Consider the following 22509-nt stretch of genomic DNA (forward strand, 5'->3'; position numbering starts at 1 on the left):
CTATAAGTTTTTGAATAATAGTTTATTCTATGGTAAAAGCAAGCAGCCAGCTGGGTGACAGAAATGGGACCAGTTTCCCAAATCTGCACACCCTTACTACAGGGTACATTTAGTATTTATCTTAGCTGCTTCATACATATTAATTATATCATATACATATACATTCTACAGGTTTTTGCTAAGTATTTAATATATGGGTTTTCTTACAGCTAAAGCTAAAAGGGTTATCTCTACAACCAGTCATAATTCATGTATTCTTGGACCAACAGGCGCCTAAAGATTTAAAGTTCTACTATATTTCATTCTTAGGATAGTAAGGAGGGTTTAGGCCTCTTGACCTTGTGAGGGTCTGTTTTATTTCTTTATGGGGGTGCAATTAAGTTTTACAATCCATTTGTTTTATTTTGATGTAATCACCCATTTGTTTCACGAATCACGATTATTTATATATCACAGGTCTAACTCTATGATACCAAACTCACTAAGCTCTTCTTTACAAGAAAACCATGCAGTTCTTTCCTAGTATAAAGAATGCCAGAAAAAGAGAAGGCAGGCTTCCTAATTAGAAATTCTTTCTGAGATGCAGTGTCTCAATTGCACAGACAATCACTGTAGGGCAAAAGCAGTTCTTTGTCCAAGATAATTATATGCTTGGTCATTCTGCTAAACCTTCCTTTGAGAGCACAAATTAATATGATTTACAACGTTGCTTGCTAAAGGCTGTGGTGAAACCAACCAGTTCGTTTCATATAAAGCACCCAAATTGCCTTTGAATGGCCACTGTCTCTACTAACCTAATCCTGACTGGAAACAAACCTTGGAGCCAAGGTGCTCTAGATGGCAAAGAACTGTGCCCTGAGCATCCCTGGGACGTACTGCTGCTGCTTCAGTCCCCCCACAGAGCACCAAGGCTGTCATGCTCCTCAAGACAAAGAGCAGAGACCTGGCTCACCTGCCAACAACTCTGTGCACAGAAAAGCAGGGCCAAACCAGAACCTCAGCATGCAAAAATTGTAAAGCAGTGCCCTCAAATTTAGTAAGAACTAAATCTTATCCTTAGGACACACCTTCACTGGTCGCTGGGTAAGTTGAAACACCTTTTTTAGCCTTTTGAAGAACCATGAAGGATCAGGGTAGAAACTGTGACTTTCAATAGTTATCAGAGCTGAGTTGCTTGACCATCAGCTGAGTTACCTGCCACCAAGACTTTTTAATGCCTGACCCGAACACACTGTACCCTTCCCAGTACTGGAACAAGCACAGCTGCCACAGCACTCAAGAGTCTAACCTATACATAAATGCATACCCGTGGTAAAATTGGGTGTGCAGGTTCCCACTCCCATTTCACAATTAGAATACAGCTCTGAGAAAGAGTGAGGCAATTCAGCACTGGGGGGAAAAGAAAAGAAATGGCAAGATATTTTTGAAACTTGGCACAGAGGAACTGAAGTTTCTGAACTGAGGATATTCTTCCCGCTTGAAATGTAAAGGGGTTTAAAGAATGATGAAATTTGCATTCTTATCTTTATCCCTTTCGCTTTCTCCAAACAGCCCTAGCCATATAAATATAGAATACAACTGCCAGTGAGAGCCAGGAGTTGGAATATTTTATACAAAAGGCAGCAAATGAATTAGCCTTTCCTGCAATTAATCAGAAGTGAAATGTGCTGTCTGATCCCAAGGCTTACCTTGGTTGAAGCCTCACGACTGTTTCCTGGCACCTCAGAGCCACGTTCTGTGTGCAGTCATTAGCTGAGGATCCAGCCTTCCCCTGCCACTCTGGGAGGCCTGGCAATGCACATTCCAGCTCCTGCACAAAGCACACCAAAAAAAGAAAAAACTTGAATGTGCCCTGTCAGTACCAATCAGGCTTAGCTGAATGTTTCACTTTGAGAAAAAAATTGCTCCATGAGACTGGATGCTGATTGTGGATCTTTGTTCTTTTTTTTTTTTTTTTTTGGGTAGTAATCTGGAAACATGTGGAAAACACAAAGCACACACTAGAAAATGTTCTAAACAAAATAGTATGTTCTTTCTCTGGAAAACAGTTTTTGAAACCAAAGCAGGCTGTAACCCATTTTCTGTTTGTTAGTTAGTAACAGATGTCAGCTTCTGAGCTAAGAGGTACTATACACAGAGTTCATTTGAATTTATTTACTCATATGTCAGTAATTTTACTACTTGGTTATCACCAGAAAAATTCTGGCTGACAAAGGCAAATGCAGTTCACTTAAATAAGATCTGTAAGGTTTAACCACCTTCCTCTTTTCCTTCCCTAGAATATGTGTAGCTTTACAAATAGAGTATTACTGTGGAAGGAGGGAAAGGCATTGAGGGGAAAAAATGTCACATCACCCAACCTGCAACACAGAAAATAGAAGAGCCAATTCAGTCCAAAAAAAATGAGTAAGGGAAGAGGAATGAGAAAGGTACCCATTTTACTCCAAGCTTTCAAAAAACAGTTGTAGGGCTGTGACGAGATGTGTTCAGGACATGTTAATTTTCCTGCCTATAAAATGGTCTGCAATATTTCCCTTGCATTGCAACGGGGTAAGTTAATGAAGTTCTTTGAAAATGTGATAATCAAAGTGGGACTTTTTTCCTGCTTCTTTATTAGCTTTTATAATCCAGTATTTTAGTCTAAGAGCTCATCAAATTAAAATACGATGTGCTTCGCAAAACAACAGTGTTCACTTCCCTGGTAAAGCAATGTGTCTGATTTTGCCTCAATTTCAAAGCTTAGTTGGATGCATGGAAGTCAGAAGTTTGGGTGGGAATGTTCAGATGGCAACTCAGAGGGCAGAGAGAACATGGCAATTAAAGATGGTTTCTGCTAGATGAAAGGGAAAGCTGAGGACAAGAGTATTTGCTGGCAATAAACTCTTGCAGGCTTGATGTTTGAGGACTTGGGTGGTTTGGGGTTGTTAATTTCTTTTCTGTTTTTCTTTTTTATGTCTTTGTTACTGCTCATAAGTCGTGTCATTAGGGTGTTAAGGAGTAACTCTAGGGAAACACCCTTGATGGAACCTCCATTTCTAAAGAGCAGTGAAATCCATTCCTGATTTGTCAAAGGCATCCAACAGTAGAGCACTGTCTTCTATTTTATTTTTGTTTCTTTTTCACTAGCAAGGGTGAAGCTTCTACAATGAAGTTGCATCTGCTAAGCAGTCTGTGAAGAGGGAAATCTCCAGGCATTGCTGAGAAGTCTCAGTGCTGCATAATCAGCATCATGATATCTGCTTTGTACACAAAACACTATGTGGTTTGGAAGCAGTCAAAAATTAACATCATGGATACACACATGTTGAGATAAACAAATTTTTGTTTCACAAGTTAAATTTTTTTTTAAAATCTAATTCCCCTAAAAAATCACAGCATGTCATAACCCATCTCTGTCAGGGCACCTGAATTACAGTACATGCATACTTGCTGTAATTACAGAGCAGTTTAATCTGTCCTTGAACTCCAGAAAGTGCCTTGCATCCTTTATTCAACACACAAACACTCCCATTTCTCTGCAAATGGAAGCACCATGCAAATATTGAACCAGCACTTGGGAGCACAGCCTTGGTTACCTCGTGGTGCTGTGTCAACATAGAAAATAGCCAGAAATGAATCCTGGGCAGAAGTGCCTCCTACACCTCCTGAAAATTCCAGTCCATACAAGAAAATAGGCAGGTACATTTAATGGACAGTGAATTGAAGAGATTTAACCCGTGGTGGGAGCTATGGCCTAGACATAAACAGAGTATACCCGGAAACTGAGCAGAACTTGCAGACTGCCTGACACATTTGTGAGTTTGTGTAGCTGATGTGTCAACATCAGCTCTGGTTTTTGGATTCCTGTGCACTTAAAAACAAATTTTGTTGTCAAACTATTGGAAGTTCACTGACATCCAAGCAATTTGCCCCTTAATTTATACTCAAAATACTTTCACTCTACAGTCTTCAGCATTTCCAGCTCTAGGCATTGATTGTCAAGCCACCATTTCATTTTTATAGTCATTTACCTTGATAGCAAAACTTTAAAACTGAACTTTTACTGTCTCTACCTATTAGCTAGCATTGTTAGTGTCCTTTTATAAATATGTCTCAGTATCAACAAGGAATTTGAGGATGACTCATTTAATAATCTATATTCATGACTGTGCATCAAAGGTGAGTGACAGGAGAAAGGACTGGGCAAGGAAAGCAGACTTTTTATTCCTCACCATCTGTTCTCACACTGACTCCCTGGAGTATGTTCTGGGCATATGCTTCTTCACCTCTTGAAGTCAAATAAATCCTAATTAATTTGATTTTCTATAGATTAATTTTGCAGAATTGCTAAAGAAACTCATGAAACCACAGGAAAGAAGAAACCAAATAGCTGTGCAATAGGAGTGCAGCAGTGTAATCACATTCCAGCAGCCTGCCTCTCTCCCCATACTTTGTTTGGAAAGGTTACAGCTGCTTCCATACCCACCTCTGCCCCCAGAGAAATAACTGCACGCAATATGCAAAGCACAGTTTTACTCTAGTGACATTTTATCATCTGACAAGTGGTCAAGTGAAGCCACCTGATACTGCTCTTTTATTGCACTTGGCTTTGTTAATCATCAGTGTAAATTTAATAACCTTATCTTCATGAAGACCTAGGGTACATGACCACAGCACTGCGCTTGTGCCAAAAAAAAATCAGAGGCACAGGAATTGCACTTCAGCAGACTGAGAGCCTTGTGAACCTCAAAATCCCCAAGTTGGCCACCTTTCCTCTACTTGACCACAGCGGTCTGTTCCCTCTCAGTGACCTTTCTACAGTGGAAATCCCTTGGATTCTCTCTACTAGAAAAGCACATAAAAATGATTCCCATCCAAACAGACTTTAATCCTTCCAACACATGCAGCAAACTTACTTATTTCCCAAGAGCCTATTCTAATTTTAAAGGCACAGTTCTCCAAAGAAACATCTCACGGGATTATAATACACAGGAGCAAACAGCAAACAGTTCCTTGGCTTATCAGAGCAACACCTTTAAAAGAGATAGTGTCACTGCAACATTGTCAGTGTTTCTGATGTCACAGAGAAGTCAGGCTGGGGAAGTGAGGACACTGTTGAAAAAGCACTCTATCAATAAACTCAGGAAAATGAGGATGAACTGTTTCATCATGATGTGCAGTGCATCATGCTTTTCATTCATAAATGCAGGTACTCAGAAAGTGCTATTTCTCAGCTTGACATCAGCTCCTTGTAAGTACATTATTTATCCCATGGAGTGGCTTGGTGGCAAGCTGTGTCACCAAAGGAAGGTTTATGCAGTTGCACAGTGTTTGAAAGCATCGCCTGGCCCATTTCTAATCATTAAAACCTGCCATGAACAACAGCCACTAGAAACAACACAGCAGCACTTTGCTTGCAGCTTCAAAATGGAGAGAAGCAATTGCTGCCAGTTCCCAACTAGGGCTGTTAACACAGGGAGCTGCAACAGGGTTTGGGAGGTCACAACACAGCAAGGATCCCAATGAGAGCCCACATACAAAAACAAACTCTTCTTTAGGCTCTTCTGCAAGAAGAATCTTGTTTTTCTTGGGCACTGTTGATGAAGCCAAGGGAGATGGTTGCTTCCTTAAGAACAAAAGCCCCTGAGGTAGCTGAAGATGCAGCAGGTGAGCACTCAGGGTCAAGGAGCATGTGCATCCTTACTAATGAGAATAAAGGCTTGGTAGATGTTTTCTCCAAAACAGCTTCATTATGCAAACCATTCCCGGGGCAAACTCTTTCCATAACAGCATGCACCACTGAACTCAGTTTGGATATAGGATATCCATCAAAAAGTCTCCCATGGTACTAGGATACCATTCCCACTATGAATGAGTGGAGTTAGTGTTATAGAGGGATGTTTGCTTTGTGTTTATGCTGCATATTACATTCAAAGCTCTGCACTAATCTCATCCTCAAGTACTCCCATAAATCAGAGCTAAAATGGTTCCTACTCATCTTACATCTTCCATTATGCCAGGGATGGGAGCAAGCAGTAGCATGGGGGCCCAGGACCACTTTCGTCTTTCCTAATTCAAGCCCTTGAGTCATGTGAAAATTATCTGCCTGGCACTGTTTTTCCTTCCAGAGGCTGCACAGCTAAGTTGCACTGGCATTTTATGGCAGTCTAATTATATGCTCAAAAAGTTTCCCAGGAAAGAATATCAACATTTTCAGATAAACACTTCAGACCACGTAAAACACTGCAGAGCAGTAAATCTGTGCTGTGTTGGCTTTCATTGGGTGAGAGACAGAGGCAGGACACACACAGGGAGCAGGCAGACAGGGGGCTTGGAAGTAGCTGAAAGAACAACAGATGATCTATGAGACAGATCTTGCCCTGTTTACGACTTCTTCATGATTCCTATTCCTGATATGCCTCTGCTTGCTCTTCATAGGTCAGAATTCCCACCATTTTTCTTTTCAGTTGATAAACATGTACACCTCATCTTCCTGAAGTCTAAATAATATTTCCTAGTAATGTAATACAGTTGCAAAAAAGCCAGTTATTGCTTATCTCTGGGATGAGCTCCAGAAGAACATGCAGGAAGATAAGGGGAAAGAGTTTGATATTCCTTCTGTAGGAGACTGTGATAATACCACTGGGATGCCATTTGCTTTTCATTTTCCTTCTGGGATTCAAAAGAATAGTTCTCACTTAGAAGGTAAGACATTCTGTCCAAAATGATGAAATCCCATCATAAACTTGAAAAAAACGGTCCAAAATAATTCCTACTTTATGACGGGTTTGAAGCCCTGCAGAAAGCGCTCTGCAAATTTCTATTCACAGACAAGAAGGGAGGAGAGACAAAATGTAGCCAAATACATTATACATCAAAGAAGATATGTAAATACAGACATCTGTATTTACAGATATCAGGCTTTGTGCCTACTGCAGACCAGCCAATCTCCCAGCATTAATATTAACTCTCTTGGATGTGGGAATATTTCTAGCTGAGGAGTTAAATCTGCACAAGACCTCTACCCCTTACACCGCACATCAGACATGACTTGGGAAGCACCAGAGAAGAACAGAGGCATTATCAGCAGCTGCTGAGAGGTGGTAACTCTAGAGCTGACATAGCAAATGTACTTCCACAGACAGCAGCAGAAGCTTCTTCATTTCTCCAGAAAAGTTATAGTTTCAACCTGGGAAGCTTGTGAGCAAGAGCTCTCCTACCAGAATCTGCACTGGAATAGACTTGTTATTTAAAGATGAGAAAAACAGAAATTAATATAAAGGGAAAGTATTAAAACTCTCTATTGGCAGCCAAAATACCAGCACAAGAGATCCTCAATCAAACAAACAAAACAGAAAATGTCTAACCAAGTGCTGCAACTACCAAGTTTTTTATATTTGGTGCAAGGAAACACAGAAAATATAAAGAGAGATACCTTCAGCTATACTGTACACTCACTCATGACAGTGGTTGCAACATAGCCCTCTCTGCAATTCCCTGGCTGAAAGAAATTGTCTGTTGTTACAGGATGGTTCCAGGACTGCAGGTCCCTGAAAATCATGGTAGATTATCATGAGGTCTTGATCAAATCATGAATTACCAGGGGGTCCCACTTTGCATTTCAAAAATTATGTTTGCTCAGACACTGTGCCAAAAAACGACCCCTGGTAAATTTAGTTCTTTACCTGACTTTCCTCATGGCTTTTTCCATTTTCTAGCTTTGCAATGGGCTTGGGTTTCCTCAGCTTTAAGTTGCCCATTTCAGGCTTTAGAGCACAGTCAACCACAGCCTGCTGCCTGTGCTGCTGAGCGTCTGGCAAAGGCAGCTGCCTTTCCTCTAAGACAGCACCGTTGTCCGGATAATTTTCTTTGTTATCATCATCTCTGTAAGAAAGTAAAATTGAAATGCATCAGGCAGGATTTCAGACACCTGTCAAAACATTAGGGAGGAAAAAGAACAACAAGTGCTTAGCTATTCATGGCATATTGCTTTTACTAAGTTGAGTGGTCTACACATCAAACACTGCTTATGTCAGTAACTCGAGTCTAAACTACTGTTAACATTATTACACATTCAACTGCGGAGCTACTTAAATAAGACTAGTCTTAGAGGCACTCTGGCTTCAGTCCTGTAGTTCACATCCCCCAAATAAAATCTGAAGCTGTCCTTTTTATGCAGAAGGCCTTTCACCACCCAATGATTCACAGTAAGTTGTAATCACAAGAATGTCATTATATAGAACAGTTCGTCTCTACAGTCTCACTTCCCTTCTGACAGGCTCTGGTTTTGAGGGCTTTCGAACAAAGTGAGGGAGGTAGCCATTCAGGTAGGGGCTGAACAGCCAGAGGTGTGTTTGGGTGGAAGGGACAAGTGCCATGTGCTCCCAGTTTGGAGAAAACGTCCTCCTGTATAACAGCACACCTGGGGGTTTAAACAGACGCTGTTATTCATGGATGCTCAGGTAACCACTGAATCTGGGACAGGCATTTTCAATCTCCACCCAGCCTGCAATGTGCAAGCTGTCCCAAGAAGACCTTGCTAGTCCTATCCACGCCCAGTCATTCCAGCTTTAGACTGGCCTAATGCCTTCCCCTGGTGGTGTCTCCCTGGCACCATTAGGAAAGTTTCTGCAGTGCAGGATGCTGGGCTGCCTGATCAGCTGGTAGGATGAGCAGGTCGGCATTACTGCTCCAAAATCCCTGGCTGTAGCTTAGTTTGCAGGTGGAATTTCAGATGTTAGCTTCAGCTGGTAAAATCCTAATGGAGAGATGACCTCTCTCCTGGTATGAAACTTTCCCAGCTGAGGGAGTCAAGGACTATTGAATTAAATCCCCCTGAGTTTTTTTTTGGTTTGTTTTTTTTTAGAAAACATAACTTTCTAGTTCAATGTTTTCTCCCAAGGATTCCGAGCTGCCAAACTCGCTTTCCATCTGTGGCCCATCACCATCCAGATGGATGCTCACAGGGTGCCTGTGGAGCTGAACACCATTGCTGCCCATGCCTTCTGCAAGTGTGCTCCAAGGCAGTTGTTATAGTTACAGCGTAGGGTGCTTTATAGCCCACGGGCATCTCAACAATGTGCACAAGTGCTGCTAATTTTAAGGTATGATCTGACTTTAAAATCTTTCTGAAAGGTTAAGTTGCACACTCTAGCAATCAACATATACTAAAATAGCCATGAGAGAGATGTGCCTCAAGAATACTTCAGGTAAATTACAATTTGAAGGATTTTTTTTTCACAGAGACACTCATCAATAAGCATATCCTTGCACAGTTGCAAAACTCCACTTACCACTACTTTGAACCAGCTGCTGTACAGTAAAATTATTATTAGCAACCAAAGCCGCATCTGAATGACAGTAACACAATGTGAAGTTAAGAATACAGACCATAATATATTTACTTACATAATAACATCAGTAATTAATCTTAATATTGATTACACAAAAGTATACAAGACAAATATGCGTTTCCCAGAAATACTAATGGCCTTTGCAGGTAATACCCCAGAAATTCTGCATTCCCTTGAGAATAAAGGTTTCTTTCTAATACTTTAACAGAAGCACTCTGGCAGCTCCTTTTGCTGCCAATGGATTTCAGACAGAGTAGGATACCTGGGACTGGAACTGCCTGCTTGATCTTCATGGACAGAGTCTGAATCCCCGTCACACCTTGAAAATGAATACAAGATAATTGCTGACTTTTGCCAGCTGCAGAAGCTTAGCTTTTAAATAACATGACAGTACAGCTCAAAGTATAAACACATTTCTTCTTCTCACACCTTAGAGTCACTTAATGCCATAGCTGCTCCATGATAGTCTAAACCTCAGAGGAAGAGGAGGATTTGAGATGTTAAGTATGCACAATTCGGTTTACCATTTTCAGACAGATGAAAATAATCACAAGGGATTCAGATGTTACCATAAAAATACAGGAAAATTGCAAGAAATTCTGTATTTTAATTGCATATAGTATACTTCACTTTAAAACCAAAAATTACTAGATACAATTATCTAAAGGTGTTTTTCTCCTAAACTCACAAAAATATAAACTATGATAGAGCAGTCATTCTTCGTGCAGCAAGAAGAAGAATCCCCAACTAAGATATAAAGTGATCATTAAATCTTAAAGAAGTGAACTAGCAGAATTTTTTAAGATGTCTGAAGAATCGTAGTCATTTACATTTCCTTAAGTTAAAAACAACAGAATTGTCCTAAGGCTGCCTAATCAGAAGAGAAATCTGGATAAATATGCTAAACAACAGCCACTCAGAGCTGAACATTGCACTGTGGCTGCATGGCTGAACTTCACAGGGTGATACACCTGCAAAGCCTAGGAGCAGTCTGCCCTCAAATAAACATGCATATATATGCATACACTCCTAAAATATGCATACCCTGCCTGGTACTCTTTCTGGGGAAAAGTCAGGGCTCTCTCCTCACCCTCAGTTCATACTCACAGGGCACAGACACTAAGCAGGCCTGGATCTTTTGGAGTTTGCTGGCAGAGGAGTCTCTTCATTATGGGGGAAGCAGCCTGTACTTTCACTGACTTCTTAAATTTTGAGCAGAGCTGCCCTGCTCAGAACAGAGCACATTAGGTGATACATCCATAGCTCTGCGTTGCAATTTGATGGCAAGGTTTTTAATACATTCCTCTTTCCCACCAGTCTCGTGCTGGTGTCTATATCAAAAGTCAAACTGCAGCAGAAAATATTTAAAGGGACACTCAAGTATTTACACTTCCTGAATACATCAGCATATGGATGAAAGCGTTTGCTGCTGGCAACTGGAACACAGAGCTACAATTGCAGATCTCCCTTAATTACACAACATTCCTGCAGTCAGTGCAGTTCTCCCCATAAGGCAAAGTGGGATGATGGATGGAAGATAGGGGCTGATGTACAAAATGGATAAATTCACTGAAGAAATCTGTTTTCCTTTGCCTCTGGATGCCAGTCACACCTTCCCCTCTGGTCTGTCACTGCCCACCTGACAGGTGTCTGGCACCAGCAAGGTGTGAGTGTGGACATACTGAGGGTATGAAGAAGGAAACCCAGTGTGAAAGGAACCAGGAACCTGGATAGACAACATGATGGAATGTTTCACAGGAAGTAAAAAATAGAAAGGAAATACACTGTGAGGAGACAGTGCCAAGGTCAGAGTTGGATCGACAGGGCTCCCAGCACAGACACAGGAGTAGGGTAGGATGCCACCAGACATGCTGTGCATCATGGGCCAAGCAACAGTCAGCAAAGGCCAGGGACCTCCTAAAGGGACAAACTCTTCCTCCTGCGTGTGCCTTGGAAAGAGGGGCTGGGAGGAAGCATCTCTGCCAGCGGTTCCACTCACCTCCTCCTCTCACAGTCACCGCACTTGGCAACCTTCGGTCCTGAAATACCATCTTGGCCATCAGGAACACTCTCTGGAGGGACAATGGATGACTGAACACAGGTCCACCCACCAAGCCTGTGTGTGCACACTTCTTCACTGAAGGAAGTGCCCCGGGGGTTACCTTCCTGAGCTGACTGTGTATAAGGTGATCATGAGGAGCAGAGATCCTAACTCAGCATCCAGCGACTGACAGGAGTCATAAAACAAGACAACTTATAAACAACCTAAGTGAGCATGACAAAATGTATTTGAGCAACTGGATAGCAGTAGATAGGAAAGATAAGCAATAACGGATCAGAGAACAACATGCCCAACATGTAATTTTAAAAGATTGTGAGGAAGTTCAGAAGCAACACACTCTGAAATTGTTAACAGAAATTTATGTCTGTGTAAAAATAAATATCAACCAGGAATCTCACTCACACAAGGTTGTGTTGGAGGCTAGGACCATAGCAGGACCTTTAAAAAGATGAATTCCTGATATAATGCAAATATCCATCATTAAAGCAGAGAGTGTTTTTATCTTGGCTTCGGAAAGAAATGAATCTTATTGTCCATGGCACCTGTCTGCACATATCAAAACAGACATACACACATTCCTCCCCTCTCACCAGTAACTTGTAAATCTTGTTGTCCAACGTTGGCTGTATTTAATAGTGATATTCAAGAGTTTGGTAAGTTTGGTGATAGCTTGTGGCCATGTAGTAGGGAGAGTTCCCACCAACCGAAAACTGCAGCAGCATCTCTCTCATTCCTAAAACATCAGAGAATATGCCAGGACAGCTTCAAGTCATAAATCCATATGGGCTGAAGCTTACATTGGGCAGAAACCAGGCCTTTTGACAAAACCAGTGGTGTGAATCCTTTTCCTTCAGTACCAATCTAACTACTGACTGATGGACACATCTCTCAAAATTAAGTATATCCAGTACCCGACCAGTAAGATCTTGGGCCAGAATCAGGTCAGAGGTGGGATCCCAGTCTAGCTGGACTGCTGCTCTGATTCTGTATAGTACTGCCCCTGTATGTTTCTTCCAAGTGGTTTAACAAGATTAAACCAGTATAATAAGATTGGTTTAATGAGATTAACTTCTTTAACTTCCATTTTCACCTTTCCATAGGAGCCATGGGGAAACTGCTCCCTTTTGCTGACTTGACCTTTGAGATGCTCACGTGAATAACTTCCAAACCAAGCTGCATCCATGGCCTGATGGAAGCTTTGCACCCCCAGGCACTTGCCTTGTCTGAAGAAATGTTCCTGAAAGTACTGTATCACTGATTGTATATCATTTGGGAAGCCCTGATCTTGCCTTTAGCAATGCATTAACATTTAGCAATTGTTAAATGATGCACAGCAAGCTCTCTCTTTCTTCTTCTAAATAAAAGTAACCTATTTTCAGACATGGCCAGCACAAACAATGAGTGCTGAAATCAGTAAGAATTGTGTATCCTCAGCAGTTCTCAAACATGGGCTCTGGGGGCAGGCTCTAAACAGGACTTAGGAAAATTAGCTCTGGAAACCAAGTTTGTTCATTTGGACAATGCTTTTCAGATGTCATTGTTCACTCGCTTTGTTTTCTAAAAGCACGCTTCTATTCCTATTTGGAAATATAAGATTAAAAATGAAAGCCCTTAAAACAGAATCAACAACAGCTTAAATGAGGGAGATTCAGCCTTCAGGCAATGCCTGGCCCAGCCTGGCTCTGCCACTCTGCTGCCTCCCGGTCTGCACTCCTCTCCCTCTCCCCAGGGGCAGGGCTGGCACCACACACTCAGCTTTTATACCTTCTGGGCTCTTGGCTCAATATTAAGCCCCACAGAGAAAGACCATCACTTCTGGATCCCAGAAACCTCATGGGCGAGACAGGCCTGGGGGCTGCTCCAGGGGAATCTCTACAGGAAACAATGGATGTGCTTGGGGACAGAGAAAAGGGAAGGAGAAAAAAAAAGTAAGAAAAATCTACTATCTGTAATCTGGCTATTTTTCTGTGAAGGGGGAGCATCCCACAATTTTAGAGACCACAATTCATCTCTTAACCAATAGGAATATGGGAAAGAAAAAAAAAACCACAACCCAAAAAACCACAAACAAACAAACAAACAAAAAAAAAAAAAACCAAACAAAACTCAATGATTTATTAGCTTCTGTGCAATCTTTCCTTATCTGCCACAATCGCACAATGTAAGCAAATAAAGCAAAGCCATATAAGAGATGGAAATTCTTTGGATCACTATGAAATCTTACTTTTTCTGTAGTTATTAAAATAACACCTAGGGATGGCTCAGACGATTACAACTTGGCCTGCTTTCAGAACATATCCTGTCCCCACCACTTAGGCAAACAGCTCACTGTCCAACAAGGGTGTTTTAAATTATGAGCATTTTAGCAGTGTAATACTCACCTAATGCACAAACAAATCTATAAATCATTTCCCTCCTGAAAAACTGTTTGGCACCTTAACTGCTGAGGAATCTTTCCCAAAAGCTTTTGAAATAATAAAAAGCATGCAAAATAATATTGTAGAGAACACCAATATTGAAGTGGTTTAGACTAAAACGAGGCATAGACTATTTCATTTGTAATAGTTCCTAAAGCCTTTGCCTTTCTAACTTTCTAATGTTCTCCCTTGTTCTATCCTGCTGTCTCTGTAAAACAACAAGAAAAATCAACTTACATATATATCCTTATGATCATGATATGTGCAAAAGGCCTTCTAATGAGTTTATGGAATGGATTATGAAGAAATTACATATTTGGTACTTGGCCTGTCTAAGTAATGTATAGGGGTTTTTTTTTCAAAATATTTGCAAATAATTCTTTTCTCTAATGATGCTTGTGGTAAGTACAGACCATGTGTCCTTAGAAAACTGACATACTTGTGTTTGTCAGGATCCTCAGTGCCAGAAATGAGCAATATTTTGACAGGAGATTTATCCTACACTGAAAATCATGCATTTAAACATGTGTGATGTACACCAAGCATATATTCACCCAAAAAAAAGAAAATTCACTGCTAAATGGTCACGGAGCATTTAAAAGCAGCTGCTTCATGCAATCCTTCCCATAGTCACTAATATACTTAGGTTACAGAAAACTGAATCTAAATATATGACACATAGATTGGGGCTTCTCACATACTACTTACAATTATTCTTTACAGCAACTAAACTCATCGTTCTTGTGTAAAAACAAGGACATCTTTAAAGTGTTCACTTACTCTGCTAAAGCTGTCGAGCTGAAGGAATTCTCCTGAATGCTGAAACAGAAACAAGAACACATCAGATAAATCAGTAAGGCAGGCAGGCTCCCTGTATCCTTCTCAGTTGTGGGAACACATGCAGCAACATGGCATTGCAAGGCACGTCTCTGTGTGTTGGCTCTGCATGCACGGCTGTACCTTGGGCTGCTCTGCACATGCTCATAATCAAGGAACCGCGGGGATTAGTCCTGCAACACTCACAAAGCCCAGCCAGCAGCGCCCTGAATTAACACAGGGATGCAGGTAGGCTGGGAGGCTCAGAAAGGGATCATATTCTTTTATAACTGTAACTGCTGCTCATAAAGGCTTAGGTTTACGAACAAGTGTTTGGCGTTCTGTGCTTTAAATGTTTGCTTTCCGTTACTGGCTCGTCAAAAGCAGTGTTTTTTATTACTTAAATAAGGTTGCTCAGCTAAGCTCTCTGGAGGTTTTCTTGTTTAGTGGTCTCTTACACTCTCAGCTCATGGCCAAACCCCAGGGGATTCCATGAAAAAAATAACCTGCCAGAAAGGACAGTTCAAGTAGGAAAAGGTTTTTAAGCTAACAGCAAGCAGTAGATGAAACCATTCCTGTGAAAAGAATAGGCTGCTGTGCTCCTGCAACAAAAATGTTTCTGACCTGATGTAATACGTTCAGCAGGGTCAGCTCAGGATATTGCAAACTGCTGGTTTTGAGGCAGCGGTGGAATTCCCCCCCCGAACAACACCCCTCAAATCCAGTAAATGCACTCTTGGATCATCCTGGAATCTTATAGCAGCGGGGGAAAGAACAATAATCTCACTGCTACATACCAGAGACCGGATTTTGCTACTGTTGTTGTTGTTGTTTGGGTTGGAGGGGGGAGATGGCAATGCAAACAGCAACGTCTTATGAGCACTCCTGTTTGTCACAAAGGCATCTCGCAGACGGCAGCATCAAGCGGAGCAGGGACAAAGAGAGGCGCGTCCTCCTCCTCCGCGCAGCAGCTTGTGTGGTGTTGACACACGTTTCCCAGGCAGCATCCGCAGCCAGGAATCACAACCCTGACAATTGCCTTTCTTTCACCGACAGCGCTAACAGTGCATCTGATCTTCACCCCTTCCCAGCCTCCCCACCCGCTCGCACACACCGCCGGCTTTTTCCTTTCCCTTATTTGTACACATATGTCAACTCACACAATGGCCTGAATTACTTGGGGATCGGAATATCACAGCCACTCTAGTGCCCTACAGAGTAGCATGTTTTGTGAGAGAAGGGTGTACAGAAAAGCTAAATCCAATGGTTTGCAATCAAATCCTGCCTTAGAACTAAAATTTCAAATTTTTCCTCCTCCTCCAGTTTCTTGGGTCTGAACATACAAATATAAATTTCTTTATTGCTATTCTACTTGCAGGAGAGCAACTGAATGAAAGGTATGGTCCTAGTTGTTGTGGCAATCAAAAATTCAATTTACATGCTCAATAAGTAGAGTTCCATTAAAAAAAAATATTTTTAATGAATATACTCCAGAATGCTTAAGTGGTTGGCTCTTGATTTTCAGAGCTTAGGCTAGGTCTACAGCTAGCATTCCAAGTGGAGGAATCACTACTTTTTATCAAAAAATCATATTGATAAGAATCATAGCTTGGTTAGAGTAGAGCTTAAAAGAGGGATTGAGTATTTATCCCCACTCCCCTACCTACACCCACACAAGAAGGGGAAAGAACAGAGAATGCTCTTATAAATGTGACTTTTCCATTTCTAAGTGCAAAAGTTAAGACTAAATTCTCTGCAAATTCATGCCCTGTGCAAACATAGTGCAGGGTTTTAGTGTTATTACTAGTAAGAGAATATGTCTGAGGACCAGTTTTTAAAACAGGGATGCTTTGGACTGAGACCAAGTTTAAAATGTTACCGCTTTTCTATTGTTTGTCTGAAGTTTGGTGCTGTACAGCTGTTGCCAAATTTCCTTCAGGGAAACACTTTACAGTTATTTCAGCTCACTCAAAAACTTTCACTTGTTTTAAAGAGGGTACTTGATCAGTGTTATTGGAGTCTCTTCTTGTAAGGTTGTGAAACCATTCAACAACATAAAAACTTCATGCAAAACAGAATAGCATTAATAAATACATACAGAAGGAAGTAATTTGTCTTTAGTAGCAAACCCTTGTTTCAATAATGATGCCAGTTTGGGTCTATTGGCTGACCCCAGTTCCTTCCACCTGCTTCCTGCCCACATGCTCTGGGTAAGACTGGAGCAGGCAAAGAGCCTCTGGCCCTACAAGGGAGAGCCAAAGATACCTGAACCTGCATCTCTGTTTCCTTCTAAGCCTCAGATTCGGGGAAAATACAACACTGCTATTACCTCCTTATTTTCAATAATGATGTTCAAGCCAATTAGGCTTGTAATGTTACAAAACATCACTCTTTAACAGGCTGAAATTCTCATTGCCAGATGTATTTCATCACCACATTCAGATGACATGCCAGGTCTCTCATCATCCTGAACTCTCAGTGAAAATGTGCTACACCTATGTGTGAAGTAAGCTTTGGACTTTCCCACTGAATAGCAGACATAAGGACTTTTTATTTTGAAGTCATTAGAAATAAACGTTTCTGAAATTCTGAAAATAAAGGGTGTTTAATTAGTTTTTCCTTATTTATTCTGAACAGTTTCAGGGATTCATATTTTTGCAAATCTTATCTATGGAAAGGTACTTTCTTTGTTGAAAAGCTTCCCATTTTATACCCAGTTTTGTTCTTACCCTCTTTTGCCAAATGTGGATCAAGCCAACATTATAAACATGACGTGACAGCTCCCAGCTGACAACAAAAATGCAGAGTTCCCCAAAGCAAACGTCCACACTCATTTTGGAAATACCAGGTTTCAGAAATATATTGCTGTTCACTTCCGAAAATTTGACTAATACATTACCTACTTATGACTGACAGATTGACACAGAAATTCCATTCTTTATTTGGTTTGTATCATCAAGAGAATCACTACTAGGTCAGGAAGAAGAATGAAATAGGAATCAGCCTCCAGCTTGATTTTGCATGTAACAGAGACACACACTCAACATAAATATTATGTTCACAAACTTGGAACAACATTAACTGGCACTATAAACTTATATCAAGCAGTGAATGCCTTGCAAGGCAGTCTAAGTCTGCAAAAGAAGAGAGACATAATGAGGCAAAAATGGGCAGAAATAGTTCTGGCTTCAGGAGAACAGGAGACAGTGCAACAATCAAGATCAAAAGGTCAGAAAAAAAAGAGGAATAGTGAATCTTGCCAAGCTAGAATTGTCTAAAAGGCCACACACATGCACCTCTGCAGGCTTTGAGGCTTTGTGGGTTCACCTGCAGAACAGAACCTTTGCCTCAGTTTCCAGAATTTGCTCACCTTAGTAAATCTTAAGGGCATTTCTGACTCAGATAAATGATGAGGCCTTTCAGCCTCAACTACAAATAATGAAGAATTTGTACTGGGAAATAAACCGTATTTTTAAAGTGGAGATTAGATATTTACGAAGAACTCTAAACTCTCTAAGGTTCTGGGAAAGTTAGTATTTCTGCATTTAATATCTACTATCTAATGACAAACTCAATGTAATCCTATAGGGTGTGATTAGCATTTATTGCAAGACTATTTTCTTTATTATTATTTGTTATTCCACAGAGTCCAAAGTGCTTGTGCTGAAATTGCTGCATCAGAGCCAATTACATTTTGCACTGCACTTGGGCCATACAAGGGAGCTGCTCTACATGCTGTGGAGGGACGTGAGAGACACACAGTATGACACACTGTGCATGATGAGGAGCCTGAGGCAACTCCCTCCAGCTCTGGGAAGAAGTTACTCATGTTCCACTAACCAAATAAAGGGAAACTTGGAATGATCTCCCCCCTACTGCCTCTCTGGATGAAGTCAAGTCATCCCTGCCAGAACCAAATGAGCTCAGAGAGTCATAAAAATATTGAGCAAATTTGTTTGTCTTGGAGTACGTGTGTTCCAGCCAAGAAACAATACCCTGAAGTGCTCCAGCAGTCCTTCATCTCCCTCTCAAATTGTACCAAAAAGGAGGTGCACTGAGCCCTACACAGCATATGCTTTCATGGACAAAATGCATTCAACTCCACGAAGGGGCAGGTTAAACACACTTGCCTGTCAGGCCACACCGCTACTTCTGAGATCACACTTGTCACTGAACACTTTTTTTTAAGTAGTAAAGCATTAACTCATCTCTGGCTTTAGCAAGTCCATTGTTTTCACACACACAGAGCTTTCCTTAGGGGTAAGAGCAGGAACCAATCTGCAGCAAAGTGTTGTTAGTGCTGTGGATCATTCCAGTGCCTTACCCTTTCTTCAAAAGTGACCTGCAGGATACTTCTGCTATTTTCTAATCTGTAAGGCATAAACCAAGGAGCTACCATGTGAAAGAGAAGTCACGTGGCTCTTTCCTGTAGTGATAAATACTGAATGCTACATGCTGTGGCTCAAAATATTCATGTGTTCACTGACTTGCTTCCTTGACGAGCAGCCTGCCTTTTTATGGGTAACATTCTCAGAGACATCAGGAAACATCTTGGGAGAAGCTAAACTAAAATACAGCAGTTACATGCAGGAGCCAATTGGTGAGCACTCAGTCCAGTTTCTGTACCTTTGATTTTCTCAGTGACCTAATTAGGACATATCTGAGTGAACAGGCCTGGGGGGAAAAGCGTTCAGCTGATCCTGCTGTACGTCTTAAAACAAACCGACAAGCTCCTGCAGGAGGAGACTCGAGCTGAGCGTAGGTGCAGACACAGCTGTCCTGATCCATTCCAGGGTGATTCCATAAGGTGCACTTCTGTTGGGTTGGATGAAGCTCTGTGCAACTGCACAGACCTTCAGAGTTATATATTATGGAGATATTTCAGAGAGCAATCAAACTGTACGTAATTCCTTGCTCAAGCCTTCTGAGTGGTGGGCCGATGGGAAGCACATCTACCCTGTAGCCCAAAAGGCACAGCCCAAAAGGGATCAGTCAGATCCCTCCTCTTTTAAAGGGAAAAATGTCACGGAACTACATCATTTTGTGCAGATTGGGAATTTTGACTTGTGAACCACTACAGTGCCATCACTTCATTATGTTTTTGCAGCTCATGTGCACTTACCTGAGCGAGCACTAACCATGTCAGTGGGGAGACCTGCCAACACCACAGGTAACTGCTGGGGCAGGAAGCCCACACCAAGCTCTCTGCTGGAGGGTTACCCCGCTCCTGCTGCTCTGGTTAATTAGCATTAGCTGATTCCATATAGGCCTGCTTGGCTCGAGGAAGTGTGCTAAGCTGAAATACTGAACCGTGCCTCCAATTTTGTTATTAAAGAATAAGCTTCTTTATGAAATTCCATCAGCTCTGCTGAAAATCTCTGTAGAGATGCCCAAGAATCATTATCCAGCACAAGGCTGAATGATAAACCCAGCTGTAGCAGTCAAACTGGTACCACTGACTGATCCACCAAGGCTTGCTAGACTGCAGTGATCCACTGAAGACAACCTGATACTGTGACAGATGACAAAACTGTTTCCAGCAGGTTTACACCAAAATCAAGCTAGACTCAACACAGCACTAATTGAAAACCAGTTTTTCCTCTGAACATTGCAAGATGGGGAAAGATACACACACACATACCCCCCCTTAATTTTACTGAGAATACCCAGAATGCTTCAACAGATCACTACACCTGGAAGAAAAATTCGTATGTAATAAGCCTTGATCTTCACCACTGCTTAAGAAAACATCAGACTCGAAAGAATGACCTCTCTGAATTAATTTATCTGCCTGATCTATCTGCAAGCTCACAATGTTCCTTTTGTTTGTGATAGTAGGAAGATAAGAGAGGAAATTAAAGGCAAAGGCATTGTAAAAGATAACACTTCCTCCCTGGAACAGAGCATGTGTGGAGAATGTGTTTAGCTGAGGGCAGCAATAAGGTTGTTTTCTTTTGTTTTGGTGGGCTTATTTTGGGGGTGGTGGCCTTTTAAAACAATGTTCCCTCTTTTTTGGCCAAGCTACCCAATAGTGCAGGAATGCTGCAGGGTCACGTTCCCCCTTTACACTCACAGTCTGATTATTTTAGAGACCTACTGGAAACAATGGAAAACATTAGCAGTATTTATTAATATTACATGCATTAAAGTTTTTAAAGAGGAATTAGCATCCAGTGAACATCAAAATTAAGGAAAGCCAGAATTAGGAAGTTCCATACTTTGTGTTTCTTCATCTAAAAACAACCACAGAGAACTAGCCAGCTCAGCCAGGAATAGGTTTCACTCTCAAACATTCAAGAATTTCCTTTACATTCTAAGACTGGAAATCTTGCTGAACAATTTGAATGTGATCATACAGGTGGAGGCTGGACTGTAATTTATGTGCAAGAATGCCAAATTAGGGATTAAATGCATAGCTTTTCCAGCATTTTCCATTAATAATAATAACAATAAAATTAAATGGAAAGATGAGCTAAACCACATTCTCTGAAAGTTTAATATTTGAAAGTAAAGGGAAAACCAAGCAACCATCTACTCATACATTCAAAAAACAATAATGCCTTTTTCTATTTGGTCCATAGATGAGTGGAGCCAAACGATTTGGTTCCTGTTAAGCCCTGGAATGAGAAAGACATATGCAACCTGTGTGTGATTTTTTGCTGTTTCTTGGGTAGATGGCTGGTAGATGGCAATGCTGATTAACCCAGGCAATCTACTAGTTTTCTGAAAGCAGAAAATAAACAAGAAAGCACACATTTTTCCCTCAGATTTCCCTTTGCAGAGCTCTTCCTCACCACCCAGAAACCCAGTTTTATAACCTGTGTGCATAAAGGCACACAAACACACGCCTGTGCAAACACGTTTCTGCTCCTTCCAAACATCTGTTCACAGAACAGTAACTCTGAAAGACTTCAGGTTTTGTCTTCTTCCACATCTGTCTGTAACAGTGTACTTACTTATGGGGTACTTTGCAAATCTTGCTCACTCTCCTCCTCCATGTAAGGAGCAAAGCAGTACACACTACACTACTCTGCCTCACCTGTAGCTTCATCTTCCCAGCGGTAAAGAAGCCAGAATGATTTAAATCAAAATCAATACCAATGTAAAAGGCACGTATCAAAACCAACCTAAAGACATTGCTGCCTAATTTCAGAGCTTATTCTCAGTGACACACTGGCAGCACCTCTTTAATTAGTATCATCAAAGAGCTCCATTATCAGCAATTATATGTTTTCAGAGGGCACCTGGCCTTCCCCCCCAAGCATTTCTCTGCACCACATGATGCTCACTGACTATCAGAGGGACAGGTCAGGTAACACAAAGAACAGGTTTGCACTGTATACCCTCTAAGCCTCCTTCTAATGTACAAAACGTGTGGGTATTTCTACCCTCTGACTCCCAGCTGGAAACACCAACAGGCTGCTCTCAGAGGGCTGGGCAAATATTCTGGGGTCCGTGCAGAGCTTTGCTGGTTTACACCACCCAAGGACATTCCCCACAGTATTAATAGCCCAACAGCATGGCCCGGTGTGCCTGAATACTTTTTGGGTATAAAAACAGACCCTTCAAATCCTTGAATATTTCTTTTTCAAGAGAGCTTGCTTCCTACTTTCTATTTTTGTTGCACTGCAGGAAATTCAAACTGCTTCAGTCAGATTATGAAGTATTAATGTATAAACTAATCCAAGACATGAAATGCAGAACTACACCATTATATGCCACTTATGCCACTTAACACAAACTACTTTCTATTTATGCATTTAGATCATATTCAGAGAACTCTGAATAACCACTAACAGTTTGTGTGACACCAAGAATGATGGCTAAAATTCAGAAAGAGAATAGCAATAAATGTAGTTACAAAAATATCATCTGTAACTTA

The 22509-nt window shown here is 41.2% G+C and overlaps 1 protein-coding gene across 4 annotated transcripts in view; it reads right to left on the bottom strand.

Moving 5' to 3' along the window:
- Positions 1–16725, bottom strand: part of FAM13C (family with sequence similarity 13 member C) — a 53558-nt gene extending 36833 nt beyond the window's left edge. For 3 of the 4 annotated variants that reach the window (XM_032694439.1, XM_032694438.1, XM_032694436.1), the window contains exons 1-4: positions 14592–16725; positions 9595–9651; positions 7665–7863; positions 1689–1810 (exon numbers count right to left, since the gene is read on the bottom strand). In XM_032694439.1, the coding sequence (XP_032550330.1) occupies positions 1689–1810; positions 7665–7863; positions 9595–9651; positions 14592–14653 (440 nt within the window). In that variant the 5' untranslated portion in view covers positions 14654–16725. The remainder of the gene's footprint in view (positions 1–1688; positions 1811–7664; positions 7864–9594; positions 9652–14591) is intronic. The other variant, XM_032694437.1, reaches the window with a different exon arrangement.
- Between the last annotated feature and the right edge of the window lie 5784 nt (positions 16726–22509).

This window comes from Chiroxiphia lanceolata, chromosome 8 (assembly GCF_009829145.1).
Source record: "Chiroxiphia lanceolata isolate bChiLan1 chromosome 8, bChiLan1.pri, whole genome shotgun sequence".
NCBI lineage: Eukaryota > Metazoa > Chordata > Aves > Passeriformes > Pipridae > Chiroxiphia > Chiroxiphia lanceolata.